The sequence below is a fragment of the Eptesicus fuscus genome, chromosome 9 (assembly GCF_027574615.1).
Source record: "Eptesicus fuscus isolate TK198812 chromosome 9, DD_ASM_mEF_20220401, whole genome shotgun sequence".
NCBI classification, from domain to species: Eukaryota; Metazoa; Chordata; class Mammalia; order Chiroptera; family Vespertilionidae; genus Eptesicus; species Eptesicus fuscus.
The window spans coordinates 69,269,141-69,296,986 of NC_072481.1; the positions used below are offsets into that span (position 1 = coordinate 69,269,141).

The window sequence follows — 27,846 nt, forward strand, 5'->3', positions numbered from 1 at the left end:
ATTACAGCTCTGCAGGGAAATGACTTGGAGCCAGAGCCCAGGTCACGTGGCTGAGGCCCCAGTTACAGCTCAGGTGTCAGGGGCTGGGGTGGGGGCTCTGGGCTGGGAGGGCAGGATCTCCGGGAATCATTTGGAGACTGAAGGGCTCAGATGAAGAATTTGAGAAGCTGGGCAATCACTTTTGAAAGGAAATGTCAGTAACTCGGGAAAAATGAGGACGAAGGGCGAGCTCCTTGGCTATGAGGAAGTGCACTGGCTCTGAGTCAAACTGGCTCTCTTCCAGATTTTTATTTCTGGTGTTTGGTGGTTAAATAAAAAAAGCTTATAAACTTAACTCCAGTTAGAAAAAAAAAAACCCAACTATTTCAAATATTGATCCTGGATAATCCTTTCAAACCTGGCAGGGAGACCACCCGGGGTGAAGGGACAGGAGGTGGCCCAGTGGGTGGGAACCAGGGGAGGGCTGGGGCCAACCGTGGCTCTGTGGCTGCTGAACTGGAACAACACATTCCCCATTCTGGGCGAGTGTTTTATTGGTCACCTTTCTCCCTCTGTTGGGTTTTAAGGACCAAGGAACAAAAACAAAACAAAACAAAAAAGAAAAAAGAAAAATCAATTTTCAGGCATGCAGCCTCCAGCAGTGATTCTCAAATGTTTCTAGATTGCTCACATTCTAATATTTATATTCAACACTTGGTGACTCCTATCTCTCTTGGTGGAAATAATGTGTAACTATATATTTAAAATGGAAATGAATTTATTGGATCAATAAAAATATGACAAATCCCCAAAAGAAACAAATGCCCAATAAACACCTAAAAAGATGTTCACTCCCAATAGCTGTTAAAGGAATGTCTTTCAGATTCAAAGAGAATGAAAGAAATAATGTTAATTGCACATTTTAACTGTTGGAAAACCAGAGGCACCTGAAAGACTACAGAATTGAGACCTCAGTCAAGTGACTGGACACCATATTTTTGTTAAATCCTATATAATAAAAGCTGACATCATCACAAGATGGCCGCCACAAGATGGCTGGCAGAGGAGGACAGTTGTGGGCGATCAGACTGGCAGGGGAGGGCAGTTGGGGGTGAACAAACCTGCAGGGGAGGGCAGTTGGGGGCGATCAGGCCAGCAGGGGAAGGCAGTTGGGGGCAATCGGGTCAGCAGGCGAGTGGTTAGGGGGCGATCAGGCTGGCAGGCAGAAGCGGTTAGGGACAATCAGGCAGGCAGGCAAGTGAGTGGTTAGGAGCCATCAGTCCCGGATTGTGAGAGGGATGTCTGACTGCCAGTTTAGGCCCAATCCACAGGGATCCGGCCTAAACTGGCAGTTGGACATCCCCCAAGGGGTCCCAGATTGGAGAGGGTGGCAGGCCGGGCTGAGGGACACCCCCCACCCCCAGGGTGCACAAATTTTGTGTACCAGGCCTCTAGTAGTATATAATCATATCTAATAATAGAGTAACATGTAAATTACCATCACTCCGCTATGCCCACGATTGGGCGGCGGGAGGCTGGGGGGCGGGACTCGGGGTGGCCTATCCGGCCATTGAGAGGCACAGATCCGCTGCCACTGAGGGGGGCTACCCTGTTGTTGAGAGGTTGTTGTTGTTGTTGCCTTTGCCAGAGGGGGCCTGCTGAGGGGGCCTGCCGCGGACACCCAGCTGCGCCTCTCAACGGCAGGGTAGCCAGGTGTCCGCGGCAGGCCCCCTCAGCGGGCCGTTGAGAGGCGCAGGGGGCGGGACTCCCACCCCCTGCGCCTCTCAACAGCAGGGTAGCCCCCCTCAGCGGCTGCGGACCATCAAAAGTGCCTGTCTGCTCCGGCACCAGGCCTTTCAGAAGCCGAGCCAGAGGCTTCTGAAAGGCCTGGTGCACCAGCAGACAGGCACCCAGCTCCACCGCGAAAAGCGAAAGCGTGTAGGGGACCCTACCCGTGCATGATTCAATCATGCACTGGGCCTCTAATCATATATATATCTTCCCAAACACCCACAATAACCAGTTATAAAATATGAAAAAAGATTACATTCAAAGTAGCAACCATCACAACAAAATGAAAAATGCCCAGGAATTAATATAACAAGAAATGAGGGACCTATATAAAAGAAAGCATTCCAAAAACAAAACAAAATAACTGTGGTAGGCAGTTAGACAGACATGAGCAGAACAAGGACGATGGGCCAGGTACAGGAGGTCACCAGAGTGGAAAGTCCTGGATGCCTAGCAAAGAACAAATGTCGGGTGGGACCTCACCCCAGAGTGACCTTTCCTCCCCTAACACAGTTTTGGTCATTGTATTTGGTCCCCTTGACTTTCCCTCCCTTTCCTAAATGTTTATTTGATAGACTTCCCTAGAATGTAGGTTCTCTGAAGGCTCGTCTGCTGTTCACCGATGTGTCCCCAGCACCTAGAATAATACCTGACACTCAGTGTTAATTGCATGAAAAAGTAAATGAATAAGTGAACTGCCACAGAAGAGACATGACCTGGTAAGCTTCTTTTCAGGTTTTTGGAAAGTGTTCTGTGAAACTCAGGGGGCACAGGTAACAGTAGAAACTGGTATACCAGCTGCCTCTTTTTTTTTTTTTTTTTTTTTTGCAGTCGAGGGCTTTACATTCTGTGTTTTTTCATTCTTATCATCATTCAAAATGCAGTTCTAAAGCCTCATGGCTTCTGTCCAAACCAACACGGTTTATGACATGGCACAACCAAACTCCTTCTTCCTTACCCATTTCCCCAAACACATCCACATCCACACCCACAATTAACCTTAGCAAACAAATTCCTCACAGCCAACCAAGTATATAAAAGGCTATATTTACACAAAGATTAGGAGGAGTTTATGCATTTCACAAAAGGATCCTTTGCTTTGGAAAAGTATTCACCACAGGAATCCTTTAAATAACTAGTTCACTAAATGAATTTAAAATAGGACTTGGCTTCAAGCATCTCCCCTAGAAAAAACAACAACACCTGCCTATGTTCTAGTCAGTCTGCCTGTGCTAATGGCCGTTACTTTATTTAATCCTATACTCTTTGACTTAGCAAGTTACATCAGGGATATATCTAGTTATTACATCAGTTTATTTGTATCGTTTGTGTTTCTTTGAGCATTATAAACCATCATATTCTTTCCCAGGAAAAATATAAAAAATATGTAGCATTATGTGGTCATTTAGTCTTGGGGAAAATAAGTTTTACACACCTCAAAAGCACCTAAGGAGGCAACTTCCATTTCTAGCTATTGTAACATCATACTAGTTTTCCTCTGTAAATACCTCTTAAACTGGCAAAAAGGTATGAAATAGTTGTTTACAGATTCCAAACAGGACTATCATTCTTGAGAGAAGGTAAATAAATGTGATGAACCCCTCTGTTGCCCTAACTTTGTGCCCCACTGTGGTTCAGGGAGGGGGCACTCAGAGCACAGCCGGCTTGCTGAACCGAGACGATAGAGATCTGAGTTTGGGGCTACTGTGGCCGTTGGAATGTAGGCACTGGAGAGGAGGAAACTCTGCAGAGGATAAACTCTAGACATCTGTTTAGGGGTCCCCATGAATCTTGGGCTGCATATTAAGCAAATATGGATAAGAATCCACAAGGCTGGGCAAAGAACCACTGCCAGAGAAAGAACCACCACTGAGGTGCTATGAACTAAAAGACGACTAAAACTCTCCCAGGACCAGGAAGCATTCAAGTTCTGACCAGCCAGATGGAATGATTTCACTGAACCTCCAAGCAGTCAGGAGAAGGGTAATCTATCCTTTGAGTAAAGTCTACTCTAGACCTAAGTTGATTCACAAGTAAATTAATTGCCTGCTAAAACAGAACTCAACTCTCTATTAAAGATAACAAAATCAAGCACTAAACAACTTAGCATTCATAATGCCCAATGATTATCAGACATCTGAAGAAGGAGAAATACAACCCATAATAAGGAGAAATATCAGTCAATAGAAACACCCACAACATTTACTTTCAAGAATGAGAACTCTGATTCAATAAGAAGGGAAATGATGTTCTGATTATTTTGTTTAAATGCCAGAAAAGTATACAAGACTTTTTAGAAAGATTTACATCCATTTCAAATGGAAAAAAAAAAAAAGATTTTGTACTTTGAAGGGTAAGCATCACCCTTGGAAAATCACTCCTCATATGAATAATTTATAAAATTATCATGCTGTAGGGGGCCACAGAGAACATCGATTCCCTGACTGAGAGATGAGAAAACCTAAGCCCAGTGACGTGCTCTGGTAATAGCAGCTGAGTAATCACTGAGCCAGGTTAGCTTCCTGGCTGTGTTTCCGCCGTGCTGCTTCTAGAGCCATCTTGTTAATTTTTAAATTCCACAGGATTCATCGCAGATCGGGAAAGCACTGTTCCAGACACTGGACCATAGAGAGTCTAATAAGGCCCTTTTTCTCAAGGCACTCACATTCCAGTGGGAAAGGCATGCAACAAGAAAAACAAAAAACAAAACAAATAATTAATAATTCCAGATTGTAAACTAGACTTATTGTGGTGATCATTTTGCAGTATATATACATATCAATTCATTATGTTGTATGCCTGAAACTAATATAATGTTATAGTCCAATTATATCTCGATTCCAAATTGGGAGAACTACTTATAGAAGAAAATAAAAGCCAAATAACAACAACAGGATAGAACGTGATTGGGGCAAGTTGCCTAATTTGGTTGGAGTGGTCAAATAAGTCTTTTCAAAGGAGATATCTGTTCTGAGGCCTGAATTATGACAAAGAGCTAGCCATGTGAAAATCTAGAAGAAAAAAATTCCAGGCAGAGGGAATAGAAAGTATCAAGGTCCTGAGGTGGAAATGAGCTTGGCATGACTAAGGTGACAAGGAGTGGGTAGGAGACCAGTGATGACGAGTCAGAGATGGCGGATTTATATCCTGGACCAATTGCTAATTTACTGTACCTCTTAGTTAAGTCTAGGTGACCACTAAACCCTGTCAGGCCCTGACATATTATGGTTCTCTGATATATTGAGCATGTACAATGGGCCAGTAACAGTAGGTGCCATGCAAAGATTCAAGAAGAAAGATGATGCCCTCAGTGTGGTACCATAAGAAGAAAATGGGCCCGAAACCAGCTGGCCTCCTGGATCCACATTGTAAACCACGTGTTCTTGGGCAACTTCTTTGGGAGCTTCATAGAGCCTCAGCTTCTTTATTGATAAAAGTGGACACAATGCTGACCAGCTCAGAGTGGCCAGAGGACTGTGTGAGATGTAAAATAAAACCCAGTCCAGTGTTTGGCACACACTGGCAGCTTTAAAATGTGTTCTTTTCAATCCTCTTTCTAGGGAATATGACAGGTGACACTCATTCTAAAGGTAAAGGTACCTGAAAATGCCTAAAGAGAGAGTGAAAAGCTACATTGATCACATGATCTGTGTGACATGCCTACTATGTGCCAGGCACTCTTTTAGGCCATGGAGATAGAGTGGTGAGCAAAACAGACCTGATTATCTTGGAGCATCTATTCTGGTTGAGGAGAGACTGATAATAAACAAACTAAAACAAATAAGAAAAAATATCAGTGATGAATAAGTGCTACTCAAAGAATTAAACGCAAATGGCATGATGGAGAGGAACTGGGTGTCTTCTAAAGACTGGGTGGTCCAGGAAAGCCTTGGTTATGTGATACTTAAGCTGATATCTGATATAAAAAAAAGGAGGGTCTGGCTGTATGATGATGAACAGCATTCCAGGCAGAGGAGCAGCGAAAGTAAGACCTCAGGCAAGAAAAAGATCATAGAACGTGGTGACTGGAATGTAACAGGTGGGCTGTAGACTTATGTTAACTGAGGCCAGAGATGAGGAGGGGTCAGATCCCTGTGGCTTTAAATGCCAAGATAGTTACAGATAAAGGACCAATCCGCCCAATATATAAAGAATTCCTAGAAAATGAGAAGGTGAAGGACAACAACCCAATAGAAGAACGAGCAAAGGACAGGACAGTTTATAGAAGGATGATCCTTATACTCATAAAAAGGTGCAGAACTTCACTCATCATAAGAAAAATTCAAGTTAAAATTACATCGAGATTCCATTTTTATCCATTAGATCAGCAAAAATACCAGAATTGGATAGTACACTCAGCTAGTGCAGCTATGGGAAAACAGGCATTGTGTATAGGAACACAAAATGATGCAATAAGATACATTTGGTAATGTTTATTAGAAATTTAATTGCATTGACTCTTTGGTCTGGTAATTCTTTTTCTGGAACTTTATCCTTGAGATATGCTTGCACACAAACCAAAGAACCTACATATAAGGCTACTCATTGTATCTTGTTTATAACAGTGAGCGATAAAAACAATCCCAGTGTGCATTGAAAAGGGACAGATTAAACGGATTATGTGTTCCCACAGTAAAATCTCACATGGCTATAAGAAAGGAATGAGGAGTTGCCCCATTCTGAGATGGAAACAAAATATATTAGGTGAGAAAATAAAATGCTGAGCATGAACATGTGCTACCATGGTGTATGTAATAAAGGAAACATAAGGAGAACTTGTTATTTGCTTTCATTTACTTGAAGAAACACGACAAATTTATAAGCGTGATTATCTATAGGGAAATCAAATTGGTAGACACAAGAGTAGGAGCAAGATTTACTAATATATGCTTTTTATATCATTTAAAGTTTCAAATCATGTGAATTGTATTTTTATTTAAAACTTAAAAAATAAAAAGCCAAAGATACGAATGGATAAATAAGAAAACCTACCGCTTGAACTAAGAACACCTGAAGGGCTTGATAAAGAATTTGGAATTTATTCAAAGTGTAATGGGAAGTCATAGAGTTTTAAACAGGGATTGACAGGATCTAGCATATTTCGAAGAGAGTGCTCTCGCCGCAGAATAATGGGGCATAAAGGATGCAGAAGTCTGCTGGGTGTGTTGGTTTACCTTAGAGATGTGGATGACTTAGACTAGGATGAGTTGGTGCAGATGGAGAGAAGCAGAAATGTTTTGGAAGTAAAGTCAAAAGGACTTGCTGATGGATCGGCTGTGAGGGCTGGGAGAAAAGAACGGTGGTACTTTGAGCAATGGGGTGGATGATGGTGCAACCGGAGGTCAGAGGTGATAAAGTAACTTACAGATGGAGCGGTTCGTAACGTTTTATGGAGAAGATTGCGTATCAGCACAGCTGTGAAGGGCATCAGGATCTGAGGAGATGGTGAGAAGGCATTGCAGATGGAAAGGAGGGAATGGAGCAGGCAGGGGGCGCAAGGCAAAGGGCAGGGGGCACAGGGCAAGGGGCAGGGGACAGGGAGCAAGGAGACGTCTCTGCACTTCAAAGCGGGTCTCTCTCCTAATTGTGGCTTCTGTTTTTCTCCATTGCGGCTCAGACTCCACAGGCATGAAATGACTTGAAACCAAATCCTCCATTTCCATTAGCACATGCTTCTCTTAACTGCTTCCTACACTTCCTGTGACTGTTTCCTTATAGCAACTGAAGAGTTTCTATCACGCACATTGGGATTCTGAGAAATACAGTAAAAGGGAAAAATCGACCAGTCAAAATGGGGACTGTCTGGCTGTTTTTAAGACTTGTGGCTTTTTCCTTTGCTGACACGGTGAAGATTAATAAACAGAAACTTCATTTAAATTGGATGTCAATTGCCCCAAACAGGAAGAGTAGTACCTGGCATCTCCAACAGGTAGATGTTTTTCTACTCCACTACCTCAGCAAGAAGGAGGATTTTTCTCCTCAACCTCTCAGTCAATGAGACTTTTACAACTCAGCCAATGAAAAGCCACTACTCTTCAAACTCCCATTTTCTTCAATGAACTCTTTGTTTATGACAGCCCCTCGGAATTCCCCATTTCCTCTATAAAAGAAGGTTCCTCTCCTTTGTTCTCTGGACCTGGGCATGGGTTGCCATTAGATTGCATATCCCTAATTGCAATACATTGTTGTTCCTGAAAAAACTCATTTTGTTGGAGAAATATCTGGCTATTTGTTTGAAGTCAATAGAGGAATACCTGAATTACCTTCTCTTGGAACTGTGATAGAGTGGCGAAGAACGGTGAATTTCCCTAGAGTCCAGGTTGGATCCAACAGATACTTCTACTTTTGAGGCTAACTTGAAGGCTAAGAAGCTTTTTGTTTTTAACTCCCTCCTCCACTTAAGAAAAACATTTGATAACTAGACTCTTCAGTGGAGACACTCTTCTGCAGGTGCTGTGCTTATCTTGAAAGAGTAGTGGCCCCAGAAATTTGTGTTTCTGATGGAAATACTTGAAGCTCTGGTTTCCACTTAGATTGTTATTATCTGGGTTGGTTTTTAATACCAACAACCCAGTTTTCTCCCTTCCCACCCTTCTTCTCTACTAAACAGAATCCATGTGGTTTGTCCCTGTTAAAAATGAGCATTATTTCAACACTCTTGTCAAGAGCTCTGTGTTCTTTGCAGGAACTATGTCATAGGCAGTTTATAAACTGGACAAGGAACAGACCAGCAATAGCTGCCCCACCCAAGTGACTTATGAAGACTTTCAACTCCGGATCTTTGATCGGTCAAGTGAAAGGAGCCAAGCTGTGTTTTAAAACGGAGAAATGTCTGTTCTCCGTGCCCATCCTTCTTATCCAGATGGTGTGCAGTGGTGTATGAAAGGATCATGAGATCTGGGGCTTCTGAGCTGAAAGACATATTGATAACATGTTAACTAAAAAGAAAGCAGAGCGCTGGCATGTGGTTAGAGTGTCAGCCAATGCACCGCAGTGTCACATTGATTCCTGGTCAAGGGCACATACCTGGGTTGCAGGTTCGATCTCTGGCCTCAGTCTGGGCTCGTGGGAGAAGCAACCAATCAGTGTGTCTCTCTCACATCAATGTTTCTCTCTCTCTCTCCCCCACCCTCTCTCCCTCTTTTCCATTATCTCTAAAAAGCAATGGGAAAAATAAGTAAAGAAATAAAATTTAAAAAGAAAGAAGAAAATGGCTGAGATATAAGTTGTGTGTGCGCGCGCGCACGTGTGTGTGTGTGTGTGTGTGTGTGTGTGTGTGTGTGTGTGTGTAGCACTCTCAAACCTCATTTCTTTTTATGTCAAGGTAGAGTTCACTTCAGCATGTAGTTCTACCTGGAAGTTCTTTCCTTTTATTTATTTATTTTTAAAATTTCTTTATTGATTAAGGTGTCACATATTTGTCCTCATCCCCCCATTCCCATCCCACACCCCTCCCCACGGATGCCCCAACCCCCTGTTGAACTTAACCATTGGTTAGGCTCATATGCATGCACACAAGTCCTTTGGTTGATCTCTCCCCCCTCCCCCCACCTTCCCCTATCCTCCCTCTGAGGCCCGATAGTCCGATCGATGCCTCCTTGTTTCTGATTCTGTTCTTGTTCATCAGTCTATGTTGTTCATCATTTCTCCTAGATGAGCGAGATCATGTGTCACTAGAGATATACTTATAAGAACTGAATGTGAGACGAGCAATAATAGTTATGCTGACAGGCAAATGAATCAGTCTGTAGTGAGTTTCTTTCTGGACCAACAGTTCTTTTGAGACCCAATATCAATGTCCACCAGTTCCTTATGTGTACATGTCAGCACTGACCCCTCAGCTCTGGATGGTGGACAAATGGTGGTAATGCAGGCCCGACTCCCTCTGGTTTGGTCTCGGCCGGACCCAGGGGCACATGGCCTCACCCGGACCCGGGATCCAGCTTCACCCGGACCCAGGGGCGTGAGGCCTCACCCGGACCCAGGGGCGCGTGGCCTCACCTGGACCCAGGGGCGCGTGGCCTCTCCCAGACCCAGGGGCGCGTGGCCTCACCCGGACCCGGGACCCAGCCTCACCCGGATCCAGGGGCACACGGCCTCACCTGGACCCAGAGTGTTCTTTCCTTTTAAAAAATAAAATAAAATAAAATCTCAGAGGCAGTAAATGGAGAGGTCATTAAAAGTCAATTTAAGCTGTGATTCCTGAGAAAGGGGAGGTGATGTGATTTGACCTTTATTTTTTTAAGTGTGAAATCAAATCTATATAAAGTGTTTAGTTCCTCTGAAGACGTTGAGATTTAGACACAAAGGCAGCAACTATGCCAAACTCAGACTTTAGATTATCAATGGCATCTATAAACTTTAAACCAGCCACTTGCCCATTTTCAAACACATTGTGTTGGGGAAGAGCAATGCTGTATAGGTTTGACTTGCTCTGAAACCAAAGAAGATGTCAGTAATCACATAGCTCACCAAGTTACCCCCCACCCGAAGCACCACATAGTCATATCAACACTATTAATTTACACCACATCCCTGTGGTTATTACTGGGAGAAGGTGAACACTTTGAGAAGGATGTGATTGCCTGGACACTGTGCTGTACACCTGAAACCAATATAAAAGAATGTTGAAGGTAAACTGTAATTGAATAAACAATAGATGTCAACATTTTCCTTGAAAATGGCACTTGGTAATTTTACGTCACTTCACAGAATTATTCTAACATTTATAAGTGCTAGAAGAAATCAAAACTTTACAAATGATTTTTGCTTAGCTAATATTAATTTTTTAAGTAAATTTTTATGGGGAGGAGAGAAGAGGAAAATAGTAGCAAATCATCATGCAAATCAATAATTTCTTAGTCTGCTCAGGTTGCTATGACATACCATAGACTGGGTGGCTTAAGCAACAAACGTCTGTTTCTCAGTTCTGGAGTCCGGAAGTCCAACATCAAGGCAGGGGCAGATCTGGTGTCTGGTGAGACCACTTCCTGGCTTGTAGAAAGCTGTCTTCTCATCATAACTTCACATGAGGGGGCGTGGAAGTAAGGCCTCTCCTTGTCTCTTCTCCACCTTCAGGACCCAATTACCTCCCACAGGCCTTTCTCAAATAACCCCACACTGGGGATCAGGTCTTCGACATAAGAACCGTGGGAGGATGCAAACATTCAGTCCATAGCATTTCACCACTAACCCTCCAAATTCATGTCCTTCTCACATGCCAAACACACTCATTTCATCCCACAGTCCACCAAGTCTTAACTCTTTCCAGCATCAACTCTTAAGCCCAAAGACTCATTTAAATGTCATCTAAAGCAGATATGAGTGAGAATTAAGTTAGATATGATTCATCCTGAGGCAAAATTAGTCTTCCCCTATGAATTTGTGAAACCAAACAAGTTATGTTTCCAAAACACAATGGCGAGACAGGAATAGGGCAGATATTCTGAAGGGCAGCAGAACATGCCACCCCAAAGGATGACTGCAGCAGTTCAGGACATGCTGCCCCAAAATATGCTGCTTTGTTACATTAATTACTTTAAGCTGTAGGCACTTGAAAAACAGCAAATGCAGGAAGAGGCTTTCTCTGAACTCTCCTTATCTGCCTAAAGACAGATCCTCCAACAGGAACTTAATGGTCATAAATCTTCCCCCTGGGTGGGAGTTTTAGCAACCGAGGAGGATTGACTCATTACAGGATAGAAGACTAGACATAGACACCACACCCAAACTTTGTCACAAACTATCCTCCCTCCCATCTGTTCTTCTAAGGGCCTGTTCATCTTTCCTAAAAACCACTTACTCTGCCCTAAAAGACCTACATTCCCTGCCCCTGCCCCTATTAAGATGGCATTTAATCCTGAATTCTAAAGCCACCTCCTTGAGTTATTCATTTTTCCCTGGGTATCTACCATGTATGCATGAGGTATATATGTTAATAAACTTGTTCGTTTTTTCTCTTGTTAATATGTCTTTTATTACAGGGGGTCTCAGCTAAGAACTCAGAAGGGTAGAAAGAAAATTAATTTACTCCCTCACAATTCCCACTTCAAAAGGGGGAAGTAGGAAGGAAGGACGGTGTGATGTACTCCAAGCATGTCCAAAACCTCACAAGACCAACTCCAAGGCTTGAGAATAATCTCTTTAGCTCGATGCTCTGCCTTCCAGGTCCATTGAGGTGGCAACATCACCCACACAGCCCAGCCATGTTGAACCATGAAAGTTCTGTTTTTTTACATTGAAAATTAGACAGCATATATCATAGAGTCCTTTAAGAATCTAATGAAAATTATGACTAGGTGTCATATATTAATATCCTAATGAATTATATCTATTTCTGGTTCCTCTACCATCTGTTTGAGTAATCTATTTAAATATTCCTATGCTGCTATCTTACTATTTTTACTATCAACTTTTATGCTACATTTTAATATCTGCTAAAGCCAAATGACTCTCACCATTCTTTTTCAAAATTTTACTTCAATGGGAAATAGATGAAATTTTAAATAAATGCTTCTGGTAGAATTGAATAATCATCTGGAAAAAAAATCCCACAACAATAGACACCTACCCTCAAACTATCCTAAAAATATAATAAAGATCTACATTTTGAAAGTAAATTAATAAAAGTATTAGTATATATCTAAAGAGACCTGAGCAAGACAGGAAACCCAGAAGCCAAGAGGAAAAGATAAACATATTCAACTACATAAAATTACACACTTTATCTTGGCCATATCCATTATAAACAGAATGAATTAAAAGACCATCATGGCCCTAGCCAGTGTGGCTCAGTGGATAGAGCGTCAGCCTGCAGACTGAAAGATCAAAGGTTTGATTCTGGTCAGGGTGCGTTCAGGAGACAGGATCAATGTGTCTCTCTCTCACATTTGATGTTCTCCCTTCCACTCTCTAAAAAAAAAAAAAATCAATGGTAAAATATCCTCCAGTGAGGATTAAAAACAACAACAACAAAGACCATCATGGATTAGGAAAATGACATTCATTACATGACATTTCATATCACTAATATGGAAATTATTAAGAAAAATATACTCAATAAAAATATGGGCAAAGTAAATGGAAATTACAGAAAATTCTGAAAAAGACCAATGACCTTATAATAATAATTTAAAACTCACTGGCAATGAGGATAATACAAATTGATATAATGATACAATATTTCAAGCATCAGGTTGGCAAAATTTAAAACATGTAGTGCTGGTAATAATAGTATGTGTTTATGAAGTGATTAGTGCATCCTATATACTTTATGTGGATTACCTCATTTAATATTCATGACAATCCTAAGAAGGAGATCTTAAAATTTTTGTTCATTGATTAGAGAGAGAGAAAGAGGGAGAGACATATTTGTTGCTCCACTTATTTATTCATTCATTGGTAGCTTCTGTATCCAACCCTCAACCTTGGCATATCAGTACGACACTCTAACTAACTGAGCAACCCAGACAAGGCCAACAAGCAGATTTTTATTTTTATTTTTAATTTAAGGAAATAGCTCAGCTAGCAAATGGTGGAACCAAGTTTCAAACTCAGGCAATCTGATGCCCAGGGCCCAAGTTCTGATTCAACAGCGCAATGCTGACTGGGGAGGCCTGTGGCAGTGTGATTTGCTACAACCTTTAGAGAAAGTAATGTGGTAATAGAGATTAATATTTAAAAACTCATTTCCTTTGACCTGCCATCCCCAAAATAAAAGAATCACCAGGACCTTGTTATTGACTACTTGGTAGAATTTACCTGTAAAACATTTGGACAATGTTTTTTCTAGTTTCTTAACTGTTTCCTGTTTTGTTGTAAATGTCAAACCACTGGTTTTCTTAATAGTTAAATGTACTTTTGATTTTCTGTTGCTTCTTGAATTGCTTCTGGCAAATTATTTATTCCATGAAATTGTGTCATTTACTAAGGTGATGTCTCTCAGTTCCCAGTCTACCCTTTTCTATCTTCCTGGCGGTCCTGGTACTGGGACTCAGCAAACCACTCCCAACTCTAACTTCCTACAATCCCCAGCCTACATTTATCAACTCTGTTACCTCAGTGTCCTTTTGCACTTTTTCAACCACCCAACACCTACTTAACCAATTCCCTGTATTAATTGCTGTGTTGAAGTACCTAGTGCGGTTTCTGTTCACCCACCAGGACCCTGACTGACACATCACCCACATAGTCTGTTTTCAAATTAATTGGAATGAAGTTGTTCATGGTGATCCCTTGCTTATTATCTCTGCAGTATGTGTTTTGTCCTCTTTTCATTCCTAAAGCATGCATGTGGCTTTTTGTTTGTGGTTTTTACTTAATTTTTGTCTATCTCTAGTAGGCTTTTTAAGTAATAAATAGTTCTTGGCATTTTTTCCTAATCTGCTATATTGGACACACTTTTTCAACCTCATTTCCCCCCAGTATAGACATTTTACAACTATAAATTTCTCATAAATTATTGCTTTGTTTGTTACATGTTTGAATTTAGAATTCTTAAGCCTATATATTTTTAAATTTCTATTATGAGTACTCCTTTGGACAAAAAATTATTTAGAAGTGTTTTAAAATTTCCAAATGTATTGAATATTTTTAAATTACCCTTTTCTGATTTTGAAACTACTTGCATTGTGGTTAAGGAACTTGATCAATATGATTAAGTTCTGTGATATTTTCTGAGAATTCCATTATGGCCTAGTAGTGGTCAATTTTTATAAATATTCCATATGTATAAAATTCTCAAATTTGGGGATGCAGGATTCCATATATGGCCATTAGTTCAAGCTTAATTGCATTGTTCAAATCTTCCTTACCCACATCTTTTTTGTTTTGTCAATTTCTGAGAGTAATACGTTAAAATATTCTACTGTGATGATGAATTTGTCAGTTTTTGCTTTAAAGCACTAGAATGCAAGGGTATCTATTCAAGGATATAACTGCAGCAGAATATCTTGGCAAAACCCTGAAAATTGGCTAAATTCGTTGCATGAAATATTAGACAACCATTAAAAAGCATAACTTTATTCTATATTTATTAATCTAGAGGGAGATCCATGTTACATGAAAAAGGCGGGTTTCAGAGTATGTATGTTGTGATCCTGTTTTAGTAAACAAAACAAACATTTCTCTATTTGTGACTACATGTTTTGATATGTTTGAGTTAGAAAAAAGGCTGTTAACATCCGTTCTTCCCAGGCAGTGACTGAAGGGGGTGGGAAAGAGCATTGACAAATAACTGTTTTATTTTGCCTCCTGCAATGCCATGTAATGCAACTTAAGGAAAGTCTAATAAAATAACCATGACCAGCACTCATCTCATGAAGCCTCATTGAAGATATGCCATATGAAGAAAGCAAGTCACAAATGTTATATGATCTTACTATAGTGGCATGTGCATGTTGATAAGGAAATGCCTGGGAACACACACACTAAGTCAGTGTTCTCTCTAACTGCGAGGATTATGGGGGCTTTTTCACTGCCACCTATGTCTGTATTGTTGGAATTTATTTTATACATATGTATTAATGTGTGGGCAATAAAAGTAATTGTTTTAGAGGATGTAAGTACAAAAAGGCTAAGGACTCTCTCACCAAAGAAACCCAAAACAACAACAAAAAGTCTCAGAAACTTCAATACAAAATTTTACTATAATATCATGTAATTGATAGCCTCTTTAAGCCTCTTCACAGATCGCCTAGGTTTCTGCTCCATAGACACAAGGAGAGTTTAACGGCAAAACAATTAGTGGAATGGCTGCCCTGGATGGGTGGCTCAATCGGTTGGAGTGCTGTGCCGTACACCAAAAAGGTTGTGGGTTTGATTCCCAGTCAGGGAACATACCTAGGTTGTGGGTTCGATCTTGGTTGGGGTACATACAAGGAGGTAACTGCTCAATGTTTCTCTCTCCCTCCATTCCTCTCTCCCTCCCTCTGTCTCTAATCAGTAAAAACACATCCTCAGGTGAGGATTAGGAAAAAAAAAAAAATGAGTGGAACTGCCAATTTCTCCCTCTATCCTCTTGAGAGGAGCTGGCTCCGAGGTGTAACCTTGGTACTGGAGAATGGCTGGACTCTCATCTGTAACAAGAACTCCAGCCGCACTGCAGGGAGATGCTGTGTAAGCCCCTCGCACTGTTCCTGCTGTGTGAGCACCTACCTGTGTGAGTGTGAGGGGTGGTCAGCTGGCCTTGGTGCCTTTTCGGGTTCCTATTTCTAACTCTCTACATTATTCATTCTTAAAAGGGCAGAAAGTAGGGATATAATAGTGTAATTTATAAACACATATTCAATGTCATAATTTAACCTTTGATAGTAAAAATTTATATTCATAACATAACTATATCTGGCGAGCTCTAGAGAGGGGAGAGATGTGGCTGGGAGGTGGGCAGATTATTCTCTTCCAACCAGGTTTAGATTGAACTTTATCCTGAAGGCGAGTGGAGGAAGTATTCCAAAGGTGGAATAAACTTGGATTTATTCATTTGGGGGTGTGGGAGCCAAAGAGGAGTCAAGTTTGATGCCCAGGCTCCTGGCTTGGGCAGCTGGAAGGTGGCAGTGCCATATTGAGAGAGAATACCACAAGGAGCACTGGGGTATTTGAAGGAGACAAAAAAAGTAGATCCAAAGTACACAGTACTTCTCTTTCCCGGCCTCTAGGAGATTGACAGGAAGCCCAGGGAAGGATTCCAAAGCGGACACCCACTTCTAGGTCTCCTGCCACGCGCTTCCAGAAGAGTGGCAGCTCCCGTGCACCCCCCTCTGGCCTGCCCCGCCCTCCCTCTGCTCCAGGAAGCCTGGGGTCCTCTCAGCCTCGCCCTCGCCTCCTCTTCATCACAGCTGTATCAGATACAGTTAGGAGAAAGTCACAATGCAAAAGGGTTCTATCGGCCTGAGGGTATAATTTAATGATGACCAAACAAGACATGTATGAATAATTGATATATATCTTTTTATTATGCACAAATAAAGTACTTAAAACTGTGGTTATCAAAACTATACATCTAAGCATGTTCACAAAATTGCCGACACATTGAACAGAGGAGAGACTACATACAACAGGGGTGTTCAAACTGGCCACAGGGATTTTAAGGGTACTCTTTTTACCCTCATAGATGACGAAAAACAGCAACAAGATCCGGCTCATTCAGGAAAAACCAGAAGAGAGAAGCATTGTACTTGGAAACTGATAATAGTCCTTTTCAGAAAAAAACGTCTGTCAGTTTCATGAACAATCCCCAGCTAAAACAAACAGGGAAAAAAAAATCACACACACGATTCACCCAACACAATGTGCTCTGTTAACACAACCAGCAGTACAGCCATCACTCAAACCATGAGGTAGTTACAGGACAAAAAGACTGGCATGCGAGTGCGCGCCCCCCTCAGGCCCACGACCATGCCCACCACAGAACACACGCAGGGAACGGGTTTACAATCTTATTACAGACAAGGACAAGACCATTTTGTGTGGTGGTGGTTTAGAAAATGCTACAGAAACAGCTTAGACAGAAGGCATTTCTGACTTTCACAATACAGAGGAACAGCTGGTAAACCCCACACGGTGAAAAGCTATAGGATGTTACATGACAATCTATGCCTTGGAGTTTAGAGCATTTTAACAACAGCCTGAGCATCAAACAAAACAAAACAAACAAAATGGCTTCTGCGCATTCAGGGGGTAGCCTGCAGAAGTAACACAAGGCAGCACATGGAGTGTAACTGGAATATAACAACAGTTTTATAGAAACTTGCAAAATGTGTTATAAAGTTGAGCTAGTATTTTGTATTAAAACTGTGAAGTCTGAAGCAATTGGAAATGCTGTAACAAGAGGCGAGGGAGAAAACACTATTTTTTTTTTTTAAATGCTCATTTTTAAAGGAACATTTCAGAAATACTTACTGACATTCACTCTCCAATTAACATGGGATCAAGTTTTATCAACATGGATTTCTTGACCTGAATAATACTTCTGACAATCAGACCCAAACAAACAAAAGTTGACTCTTTTCTTCTCTTTCTTTTAAAATCTTTTGGTTTGCATCTATAAATTTGTAAATTAATTTTAAATTATTTATAAAATCATTGGCAATGTAGCATCTCTCTCAAAAATATACATTTAAATATATTACAAAAAGTTTTAACCCCGTCCATCTAAAAACTGGATCTTTTAATACTTTTTAATAGCTAATTTTCTTTTTTAACAGAATGGAAAGGGTTTTTTAAAAAGCAAAGAACTGATCAGAAGAATTCACAGTAACTGAAGTTAAACATTTCATATGGAGTAACTTTTTAAAAAATCTAAAACACTTAAATATATCTTTATACAATTTTTTTGTAGTAAAATATAGCTATAAGTGACTTAAAGACTCTAGTCTTCTTTGAAGACATCTTTAAACCTTTTTATACATAGAATATGCTAAAACAATACATTCTGCTGAAGGTTAGGCAAAGCGCATTATTTTCAAACACAGGTAGCATAATCTAGTCCTGCACATTGATACCATTATGTTAAGAAATGTTAACTAAAGGAAAAAAAAGTATCTAATCTCATATCTTCATTTGTATGTGGAAATATGCAAAATTATAGACGACCCGGAACTCTTAGCCTTCAAGTCATCTTTTTTGGTTAAAATCATCCTGATTGAATGTCTATGCCTCTCAAATAAGTCAGAATATTACTCTAGAATTGAGTAACCTTCTTGTTTGCCTTGCAGACATTGCCCTTAGGTCTTGGGTATCATCAACATTTCCTGCTGACGGTTTCATTCACAGAGAACCAGGCACAACTTCCTTGCTTAAGGGCAGTGAGATTTGCTTATGAGTATTTTGGGGTAGAACCTAGCCTGTTCTATTTGTAGAATGTTGAGTTGTTTTGGAGAGGGGAGAGGCGATCTGGAAAAAGAATAATATTTATTTGCAATGAAGCTATCCTCAGTAGTAAATGATTTGGCATGGAAATTTTTCCTCTGGCTTCTTTTTTAACATAGAGGTATCAGTTGAGCTTACTTTAATTGCAAAGTGGCATGATATTGTTCCATTTTCTTCCATTATTCCACCTTAAATTCTCTTTGAGTTTGGGATATATTTAAGGCACGAGAACTACAGCAATCCAAATGAGTGTGCCCGGCCCGTCTCAGCACTTTCTTGGCAGAATTGGTGACACTGTTCACGTGACAGGCTCTGCCCTGCATTTGCATCTTACAAGAGCTTGGTTTTTACAAAAGGGTCTATTCAAAAGGTTGACACATTCTGAGTGGAAACACTTATTCTCCCAAATATATTTAAGAATACATTGAACTCTAAAGGTATAGGACTTTTTTAAAGGGGCATTTTTTTCTTCTTCAACTGACATAACGAAATGTGGCAGATGACATATACTTTTACTGGCATAAGTATCACCGAGCAAATTCCTCCTTGATTTTATAACTAAATTTTGCCCTGATTTATAATTAATCTATCAGAACACAATGTAATCAAGGGGAACACATCTGCAGTCCCAGATTTTGGCCATTTTCAATTTCTCCAGGCCTATAAAGAAATGGGAAATCTGCATTAAGACGCTTGCAGTCGGTGTGCTGGTGCGGGAAGAGGGAGGAAGCTGAGAATGTGCTCAGCATGGGTCTGGGCCCAGGGCACAAGAAAGGAATGTTGCCTTGCTGTGTGTCAGGATGCGGCCCCTGAGGGCAGCACCTACTAAGCGCAGACAGGGCCTCCCAGGGCGCGGCAGCAAGGTGAGAATGTGCATCCAGAAGGTGCGAACTGCGCGTGGAGGAATGCACTTAGAAAGTCTCGAAGCATCTCTTTCGCTTTACATCTTGGTTCAGTTATAAAGGAATCTTTGGCCACGTCTCACTGGTTCTACCTGGCAGTCATCCTTTTACCAACTCCTTGAGTCTGGGTGGAACTCAGGGCCCCAAATTATCGATGTTCTTACCTGGACAAAGCAGCATTTTAAAAACTGGCATGTGTTTCACATTGTAAGCCCCCAAGCCTGTGAGGGGCTGGTGGGGAAGTCCAGGGGGCACACTGAGATTCGCCCTGGGTGGGGGGGTGAATACAACAGGCGATGTTTATATTGAAATTCACTCTCTCTTTACAAAGGAACCACAACCAAGCCTTTCTGGAGTCCGGCCCCACGTGCTGTCAGGCCGAGCCGGGGCGGCGGCGGCGCTAGGCCGTGCTGCTGCTGGAGCAGGGCGTGCTCTGCGTGCTGCCGATGCTGTGGGCCGCGCTGCTGTTCTCCGAGGCCGGCGGCGAGGTGGGCACCTGCTGCCTTCCTGCCGTCTCCCCTGTGGTTGGTAGAGAAAAGGGGCGAGGAAAGACACATGTTACGGGCGTTCGTTCCCCCAAAAGACCGTTTCTCTTTTTGCCATTTTATCTGATGTTCATCTCAATCATGGGCAGAAGCAACCAGACCAGAAGGCCTTCCACCATAAGGTTGTTCTGTTTGTTGATCTTTTGTTGTTTTTATTTATTTTTATTTTTTAAATATATTTTATTGATTTTTTTACAGAGAGGAAGGGAGAGAGATAGAGAGTTAGAAACATCGGCCCTAACTGGTTTGGCTCAGTGGATAGAGCGTCAGCCTGCTGACAGAAGGGTCCCAGGTTCGATTCCGGTCAAGGGCATGTTGCCTTGGTTGCAGGCACATCCCCAGTGAGGGGTGTGCAGGAGGCATCCGGCATCCGATCAATGATTCTCTCTCATTGATGTTTCTAACTCTCTATCCCTCTCCCTTCCTCTCTGTAAAAATCAATAAAACATATTAAAAATAAATTAATACACACATAGAGAGTTAGAAACATCGATGAGAGAGAAACATCGATCAGCCACCTCCTGCACACCTCCTACTGGGGATGTGCCCGCAACCAAGGTACATGCCCTTGACCGGAATCGAACCTGGGACCTTTCGGTCCACAGGCTGACGCTCTATCCTCTGAGCCAAACCGGTTTCAGCAAGTTGTTTTTATTTCTTAAAATACGTCTTTATTGATTTTTAGAGAGAGAGGAAGGGAGAGGGATAGAGAGAAACATCAATGAGAGAGAAACATCATCCATCGGCTGCCTCCTGCACGCACTCGCACTGGGGATCCAGCCCGCAACCCGAGCACGTGCCCTGACGGGGAACTGACCCAGCGACCTCCTGGCTCCTGGGTCAACACTCAACCGCTGAGCATTACCGGCCAGGCAGTCTTTTGTTGTTTTTAAAGTCTCCTTCGTGGGAAAGCTAGAACTGTTTTCTGGGTGACTGACAGGCAGTTACAGTGGTTGCCACCCCCGATAGTTGAGGACGAATCCCCAGGATTCCAGGGCCGACAGCCTTGGAGGAAACCACCACCACCTGTAGCACGTGACCCAACGGACCGGCACCTGCATTCAGGAAACACTGTCCGCCTCCCCTCTTTGTAGGGCTTGGCAGGGGAGACCTTTAAACTGTAATAGGAGACCACGGGCAGGGGGGAGGCCTTTTCCTCAATGCACTCAACACGTGGGTGGCGAAGCCTCGCTTTCGCCCTCGTCACAGCAGAGAGAGCCACGCACCCCAAGCACGCAGCCTAAAATCGGAGGCGGCGGCGCCTGCTCTCAGAAGAACCTTTTGGGGAAGGGGTTCAGCTGTTCACACGTGGGGACTGTGGTTGCCAGGGAACACGCCCCCGCCTGGGCTCACTGTGGGGCGCACTGTGAGTATCTCCTAACACAGTAAACATCCCACTTTTCATTACGTACCCCGCTGCATCTGCGCTCAACCCATCCCGGTGCCAAACGCGCAGTGCTGTGCAGAGGGAGGAAACCCGGGTCACACACATGGTTTGCATTTAGCGCTGCAGAAGCCTGAGAGTTAAGTGTTTTCCTCCGTGCAACTGGCCTCGGGGCAGCCCTCAGAAATGGCTCTAGGTAGGGAAAAGTGATCAAGGCTCTCCGATGACAAACACCGCCTTTTCTTGGAAAAGTCAGAGCGCACACTTCATAAAGGAGTGGTCAGCAGTCTCCCCCGACCCCCTCCAATGTCTGTTTATGAACGAGCCTCCTCTTTCCTGTCCTCCTTCCTGTCCCCGCCGAAAATACACAGCTATCAGCTGAAAACACACGAGCAAAGGCTCTGCCCTCCAGGCGCAGGAGCTGAGCCCGGTCCCTTCCAGGGGCCCCTCCAAAGCCTCTGCCAAAAAACCAGTTCTGCAAAAGGTAGAACCGGCGCATGCCCTGGGTCTGGTTACAGCCTCCCCACCCCCCATTTTAGGAACCGCAGTGACAACACGCATTTTCACAGCAACCTCAGGGCACTGACATACTTTGTCGCATATCTGGCCCTTGCTATATTTCCTCTGATTATCTTTTCTTCTGGATTGGTGGGATGGAGAGGAACTAGGAGGTCAATATTCTAATATTCTGCAGAAGCAGAGAAACACTATTTTCCCTCCTCTTTTTTTTTTTTTTGGCAATTTGTATTTCAGCCCCTCCCCAGCACTGCCCTCTACCCGTCCTGTGTGTATGTGATGAAAGGCCAGGAAGTTTGCTTCCATGACAGTGACTTGCTGTCACCAACTGTCTTTCCCCACAGTGGGAGCTTTATTTCTAAAAAGAAATCAAATCTCTTAGTTATTCTGATGTCCACCCTCCTCCCCCCCCCCACAAAACCCCAAATAACAAAAACCTCCAGAGACCCAAACAACTCGTGATATACTTTACAAATTCAGCCCCTCACAATCCACATGTGCATCCACACCCAGCTGCCTCCTCGTGTTATTAATGAGAAGGACCGACGTGGCTGTGTGTGAAGCACATTTTAAGTATGTATTTCCCCCATTTAAACAAAGGCTGTATCAGGAAAGCAGGGGGCAAGCCAACAGCCCGGGTAGGCGCCCTTTTTGGCTCACCTGGGCTTCCTTTGTTCAGCCGGAGAGCAGCTCAAGCAAGGAGGCCTGGGCTCCTCTATTGACACCGAGCAAGTCTGTCCCATCCTGACTCTGACATGTGCCTGATTATTCACACTCGGGAGAAGTGCCAGCACTACTCCCTGCCCAGGAAGTCTGAATATTTGCTTTCTGATGTCTATTTGCCAAATGTAATTTGTTGCCATGTCAGTTTATTTTAATCAGGGCCCATTACAAAGGTCTTTCTACTCCCCGAGTTTTGGAAACTCTAGGGCTGTTGATGCAAAACACTGTCCCAAATGAAGCCCACGCTAATCAAAACAAAGAAACCCCTTATACTCAAGATGGCAGGATACATCGTATCAAGGTGGCTAAGTCAACTTAACCTAGCAATCCATGGACTTGGGCCAACAATGTGCCCAGGAGAGTCTCTGTCGGTGAATCTGCTTGGAAATGTTGAAAGTACCATCTTTAGACTCCCCTCCTACCTCTGTGGCTATTTTCACATGTAAGACATGGCATTTCTCAATATAACAAGTTGCCAAAAACTTGTACGTTTTGAGCAATTATGAAAAAGTCTTTTCATCGTCACATGGTAGTGGTACTATAGAAAAAGTCACCATGAGAAGAAGGGGTTAATGTGCAGATGTTTCTGCTTAAAAAATGAAAAAACCCCTGGGTTTTCTGAGATGGATTCTCTGCTCTCTATCACAGTGACCTCTGACTTCTTGGAGCACTGACTTTCTCTGAAATATCCCTTGCGTGACAAATACAATCGGCCTACTTCTGGAGAGGATGGGCAGGGAGGGCCCGGGTGGGGGGGGGGGGGGAGGGGTAAACAGTAGGCCAACTGAATCAATGTGAGGAGTTTAAGGAAAGCTTCTTTCTCATAAATACCAAACGTGGCCATCAGGAATGTCTTCGGTCTTCATGTTTTGCTCCTAAAATCTCAAACCACATTGAGGAAGAGAGACTTGGGGAAGAGGGAGAGTGAGTAGAGGGAAGAGCCATTTGGTGCATGGGGTACTCAGAAGGAAGTTGTGTGTTAGGACATAGTTTAATTACACCCTACGTACTGCCAGAGAAGCTTTTAGAATATATATTTTTAAGGGATAATCCGTTTTATTTCTTTAGCTTGGCATGGAATTGTCCCGATCTGATTTCCTGCCACCTCTTAACTTTACAACCGGGTCCTTATCTCTTAAGTTTTTCAGCATGGTGGGTCCTGGGGAAGAAACTTGGTTTAAGAAAGATCTGAATGACATGGAGAGGCGCTATGGGGAAACCACAGATGGAAGACTTTTAGAGAAAGGTGAGAGGAATCTCGATTATATAGCCCGAAGGAGACTGTTCGCAAATATTGTCCATAGAGGATAATTATAAAGAGGAACAGACAGCTGTTCTTTATCTCCGTGAGGGCAGAACACCAGGAAATGAGTTTAAATGTCAGGGATAGGGATTTAGGTCACAGAGAAAAGAACTTGCTGATAATGAGGATCGGTTAGTTCTAGGGGGAATGTATAGAATTTCTTCCTTGGGAGATATGTAAGCATTGGATTGAAAACCGTAAGCCTGGGGGTGATTTAGATTTAGTATTACTTGATGCTGGGAAAGAAGACAGATATTTTCCTTAAGGTCTTTGTGTTGGTTGCAATTTTGTACCAAGTAATATGTTAATCTCTTGATATCTTAATTGTAATTTTTTTCCCACAAACTCACTCCTGTAAGGAGAGTGAACCAGACTGCCTTTGGTTTAGAGAAGAGGGTCACTTTCACACACTGACCCACCTCACTCTCCAAGCTCGAAGACCACATTTTTGCAGCTAAGACTGCAGGAGGGGTGGATTAGATGTTGCTGTAAGTTGTGGGGAAAGGAGAATTGTTCCAAGGCAGGAATTAAACATTTCCCACATGCCCTGCCTGCCACTTTCTGTCTGTGTCCCTGCGGCACGGCCCACCTGTCTGCACCTGCACCGGTATCTCCCTTTAACTTCCCCGCAGCACTTGGGTGAAGAGCAGATCCTGCCTTCTTTGCAGTCACCCCAGGGTCTTCCCTTCTGTTCCAGCTGCATTTTTCTGATCCCCGGACTTAGTCTCTTGCCTCTTGGTCGCATGGTAGCCTAACTCTTGCTGTTTCTCTCTTCACCTGGACTAGGGGTGGGAGCTGGGAGAAACCTCAGCCCTCTAAAAACACGTGGAGCCTCCAGAGCTGTTCCTAATGACAAGCTGTTAACCTGACTCAGGCAGAGCTGGGCATGTGCTTTCAGAACACACGGTCTGTTCCTCTGAGGACTGCTGAATAGAAGCCCCTGGGAATGGAACAGGCACACCTAATTCAAGACCCCCGCGTTTTATTACGCTCTGTGAAGCACAGTGTTCCTCCCACTCTTAGATTTTTTTTTTTCCTGCCTACACATACAAGCAACCTTAGATATCTTACTTTTTTTGTAGGACTTTGGATTTCAGAAAGCTTTCCACATGCATTTCTTCTTGAAGCACTCTCACCTCCACTAACCCTGTGCAGGAGGGATCATCTCCATGTTTACTAAAGGGAAGTGTAATTACTGCACCTGGGTCAGGGAATAAGACCAGCAGTGGAACAAAGTAGAACTTCAAGTCCAATTTCTGATGACAGCCCACACCTGCAGGTTGTACAGACACTCATGGAGGGCAGCCTTCCTCATTCTCCAGCCCACCCCCACCGTTTCCCTTTTCCTTCTCTTTCTCCTCTTATTCTCATCAAACTCTGAGCGCATCCTGTTCAGGGGACATAAAGGCACCTTTAAAGTAAAGGTAAATTATAACAACCAACCTATCCCTCCTACAGAGTTTTCCCTGCAAAAGGGAGGGCTTTTAGCTTGGAAAATGGGGAGGAATCATTTTTGAAATCAATAACAAGTGACTGAAAACTTCTCTAAACTGAAAGAGTGAGCTTGTGAAATAAATACAATTAGGATATCAAAAGATCGAGACCTTAATTGGTACAAAGTCGCAACCAACTCATAAGCCTGGAGGAAAATCTCACCAAAATGACAATTTATAGATTTTTAATTTTACTTACATATTTTGACCATTTAAACTGTTTTTATGCATATAATTCAGTGACATTAACAACATTCCAATGTTGAGCAACCATCACCATTATTTAACTACTAGAGGCCCGGTGCACGAAATTAGTGCACTCAGGGAGGGAGGGTTCCCAGCCTGCCCTGTGCCCTCTCACAGTGCGGGAGCCCCATGATCCATCTCCCCAAAGAGGTAGGCCCCGCCCACCCATCCAGGGCTCCTCCATGGATTGCCCCAAAGAGGTAGGCCACGTATGCAGCATCAAGTCCCCACCTACCCACACGCACCTCGCCTCGCAGCGCACGTAGCCCCGCCCACCCGTGCGCGCCCGCTGCGCACACAGCCTCCTGGTGATGGATTGTTACAGCGTGAGGGCATGACAACCACATAGGCTTTTATTAGTATAGATAGAACATTTTCATTATCTCAAACAGAAACTCTGTACCCTTTAAACAATACTCATTCCCTCTCCCCTCAGCCCCTGGTAACCTCTATTCTATTTTCTGTCTTCAGACATTTGACTACTCTAGGTATCTCACAAATAAAATCATCCAATGTCTGTCCTTTTGTGTCTGGCTTATTTCACTTAGCATATGTTCTCAAGGTTATCTTTGTTATAGCATGTTTAGAATTTCATTCCTTTTAAAGGCTGAGTGGTATTTCATTGCATATATTTACTACATTTTGTTTATACATTCAACTGTTGATGGACATTTGGGTTGGACTATTTACATCTTTTGATTATTGTGAATGCTGCTGCTATGAACATGGATGTGCAAGAACCTGTTTGAGTCCCTGCTTTTAATCCTTCTGGGTATATACTTAGAAGTGGAATTGCTGGATCATATGGTATTACTACATTTAACTTTTGAGTAACTGTCAAACTGTTTTCTATGGTCGCTGCACCATTCTACATTCCCATCAGCCGTGCACAAAGGGTTTCCATTTCTCCACATTCCTGTCAACATGCTATTTTCTGTTTCTTTTCTATAATAGCCATCTTAATGCATATGAAGTAGGTATCTCATGGTTTTGATTTGCATTTCCTTAATGATTAGTGATGCTGAACATCTTTTAATGTGCTTATTGGCCATTTATACATTTTCTCTGGAGAAATGTTTATTCAAGTACTTTGTCCATTTTTAAACTGGGTTGTTTTTCTTCTTGTTGTTGAATTGTAGGAATTATTTATATATTCTGGATATTAGCCCTTTATCAGATATATGATTTGCAAATATTTCTCTCATTCTGTGGGTTGTCTTCTCACTGTTTTTTAAAATGTATTTATCTTTATTATGGAGGGTATTTCTCTCTCACATTAATGTTTCTCTCTCCCTCCCCCTTCCTCTCTCTCTAAAATCAATAAAAACATATTGAAGAAAAATAATTTTGGGGATTGGAGGAGCATAACTTGAAAACAAAGAGCTCTGTTTCACCATTAGTATTTGTTTACAATTTATGAAAATATATTTTGAAAATTTAAATAACTTTCCGGAAAGAAGTGAGAATTTTATGTTTATCAATGAGGCTTGGTCAAGAAATGTTGGTTTAAACCATTAGTGAGGGACTCTGGTGGGCTCAGTACCTAGGCAGATGTGGTAACAAAATCTTGGCTTCCCTTCTCACTTCCTGCCCATTTATATTCCTATTCTAAAGTCTTTAGCATCGGGGGAATAGTTTATATTTCCAGTTTGTCTATATTACCTTCCTTTAATTAAAAACAAACCACAAAGTAGCTTTATTAAAAGCTACACTTCACCAACATCTCAACTGCAATTAACGTAAGTAGTTTAAACAACCCTTTTCCTAAAACTGTTAAAAGCTGATTATATTTTTGCAAAACCCAATTTATGCCAAATCTGTACATGTGAAAATAGGGGGAATGAACTTTCACTCTCTTTCACTCATTATCGCATCCATTCATCCATGCAATGAAACACTGAGAGTCCGCTGTGTGGCAGGCACCCGGGATGTCCCCAACGACTAATCAACAGTCACACTAACCTGTGTGGGAGTAGATGTACCACAGGGCCCCCGTTAGGAGTGCTCCGATCACAAATGCTGCAAACGCAATGCCCATCACGGTTATGGTGTCCAGACCGTGGAAAATTGCTGAGGAAGAGAAATACTTTATGTTAAT

The 27,846-nt window shown here is 42.4% G+C and overlaps 1 protein-coding gene across 2 annotated transcripts in view; it reads right to left on the reverse strand.

Moving 5' to 3' along the window:
- Positions 1-16,693: 16,693 nt before the first annotated feature.
- Positions 16,694-27,846, reverse strand: part of TGFBR3 (transforming growth factor beta receptor 3) — a 210,524-nt gene continuing 199,371 nt past the window's right edge. For both annotated transcript variants that reach the window (XM_054721353.1, XM_008154716.3), the window contains exons 16-17: positions 27,711-27,818; positions 16,694-20,057 (exon numbers count right to left, since the gene is read on the reverse strand). In XM_054721353.1, coding sequence (XP_054577328.1) covers positions 19,939-20,057; positions 27,711-27,818 — 227 coding nt within the window. In that variant the 3' untranslated portion in view covers positions 16,694-19,938. The remainder of the gene's footprint in view (positions 20,058-27,710; positions 27,819-27,846) is intronic.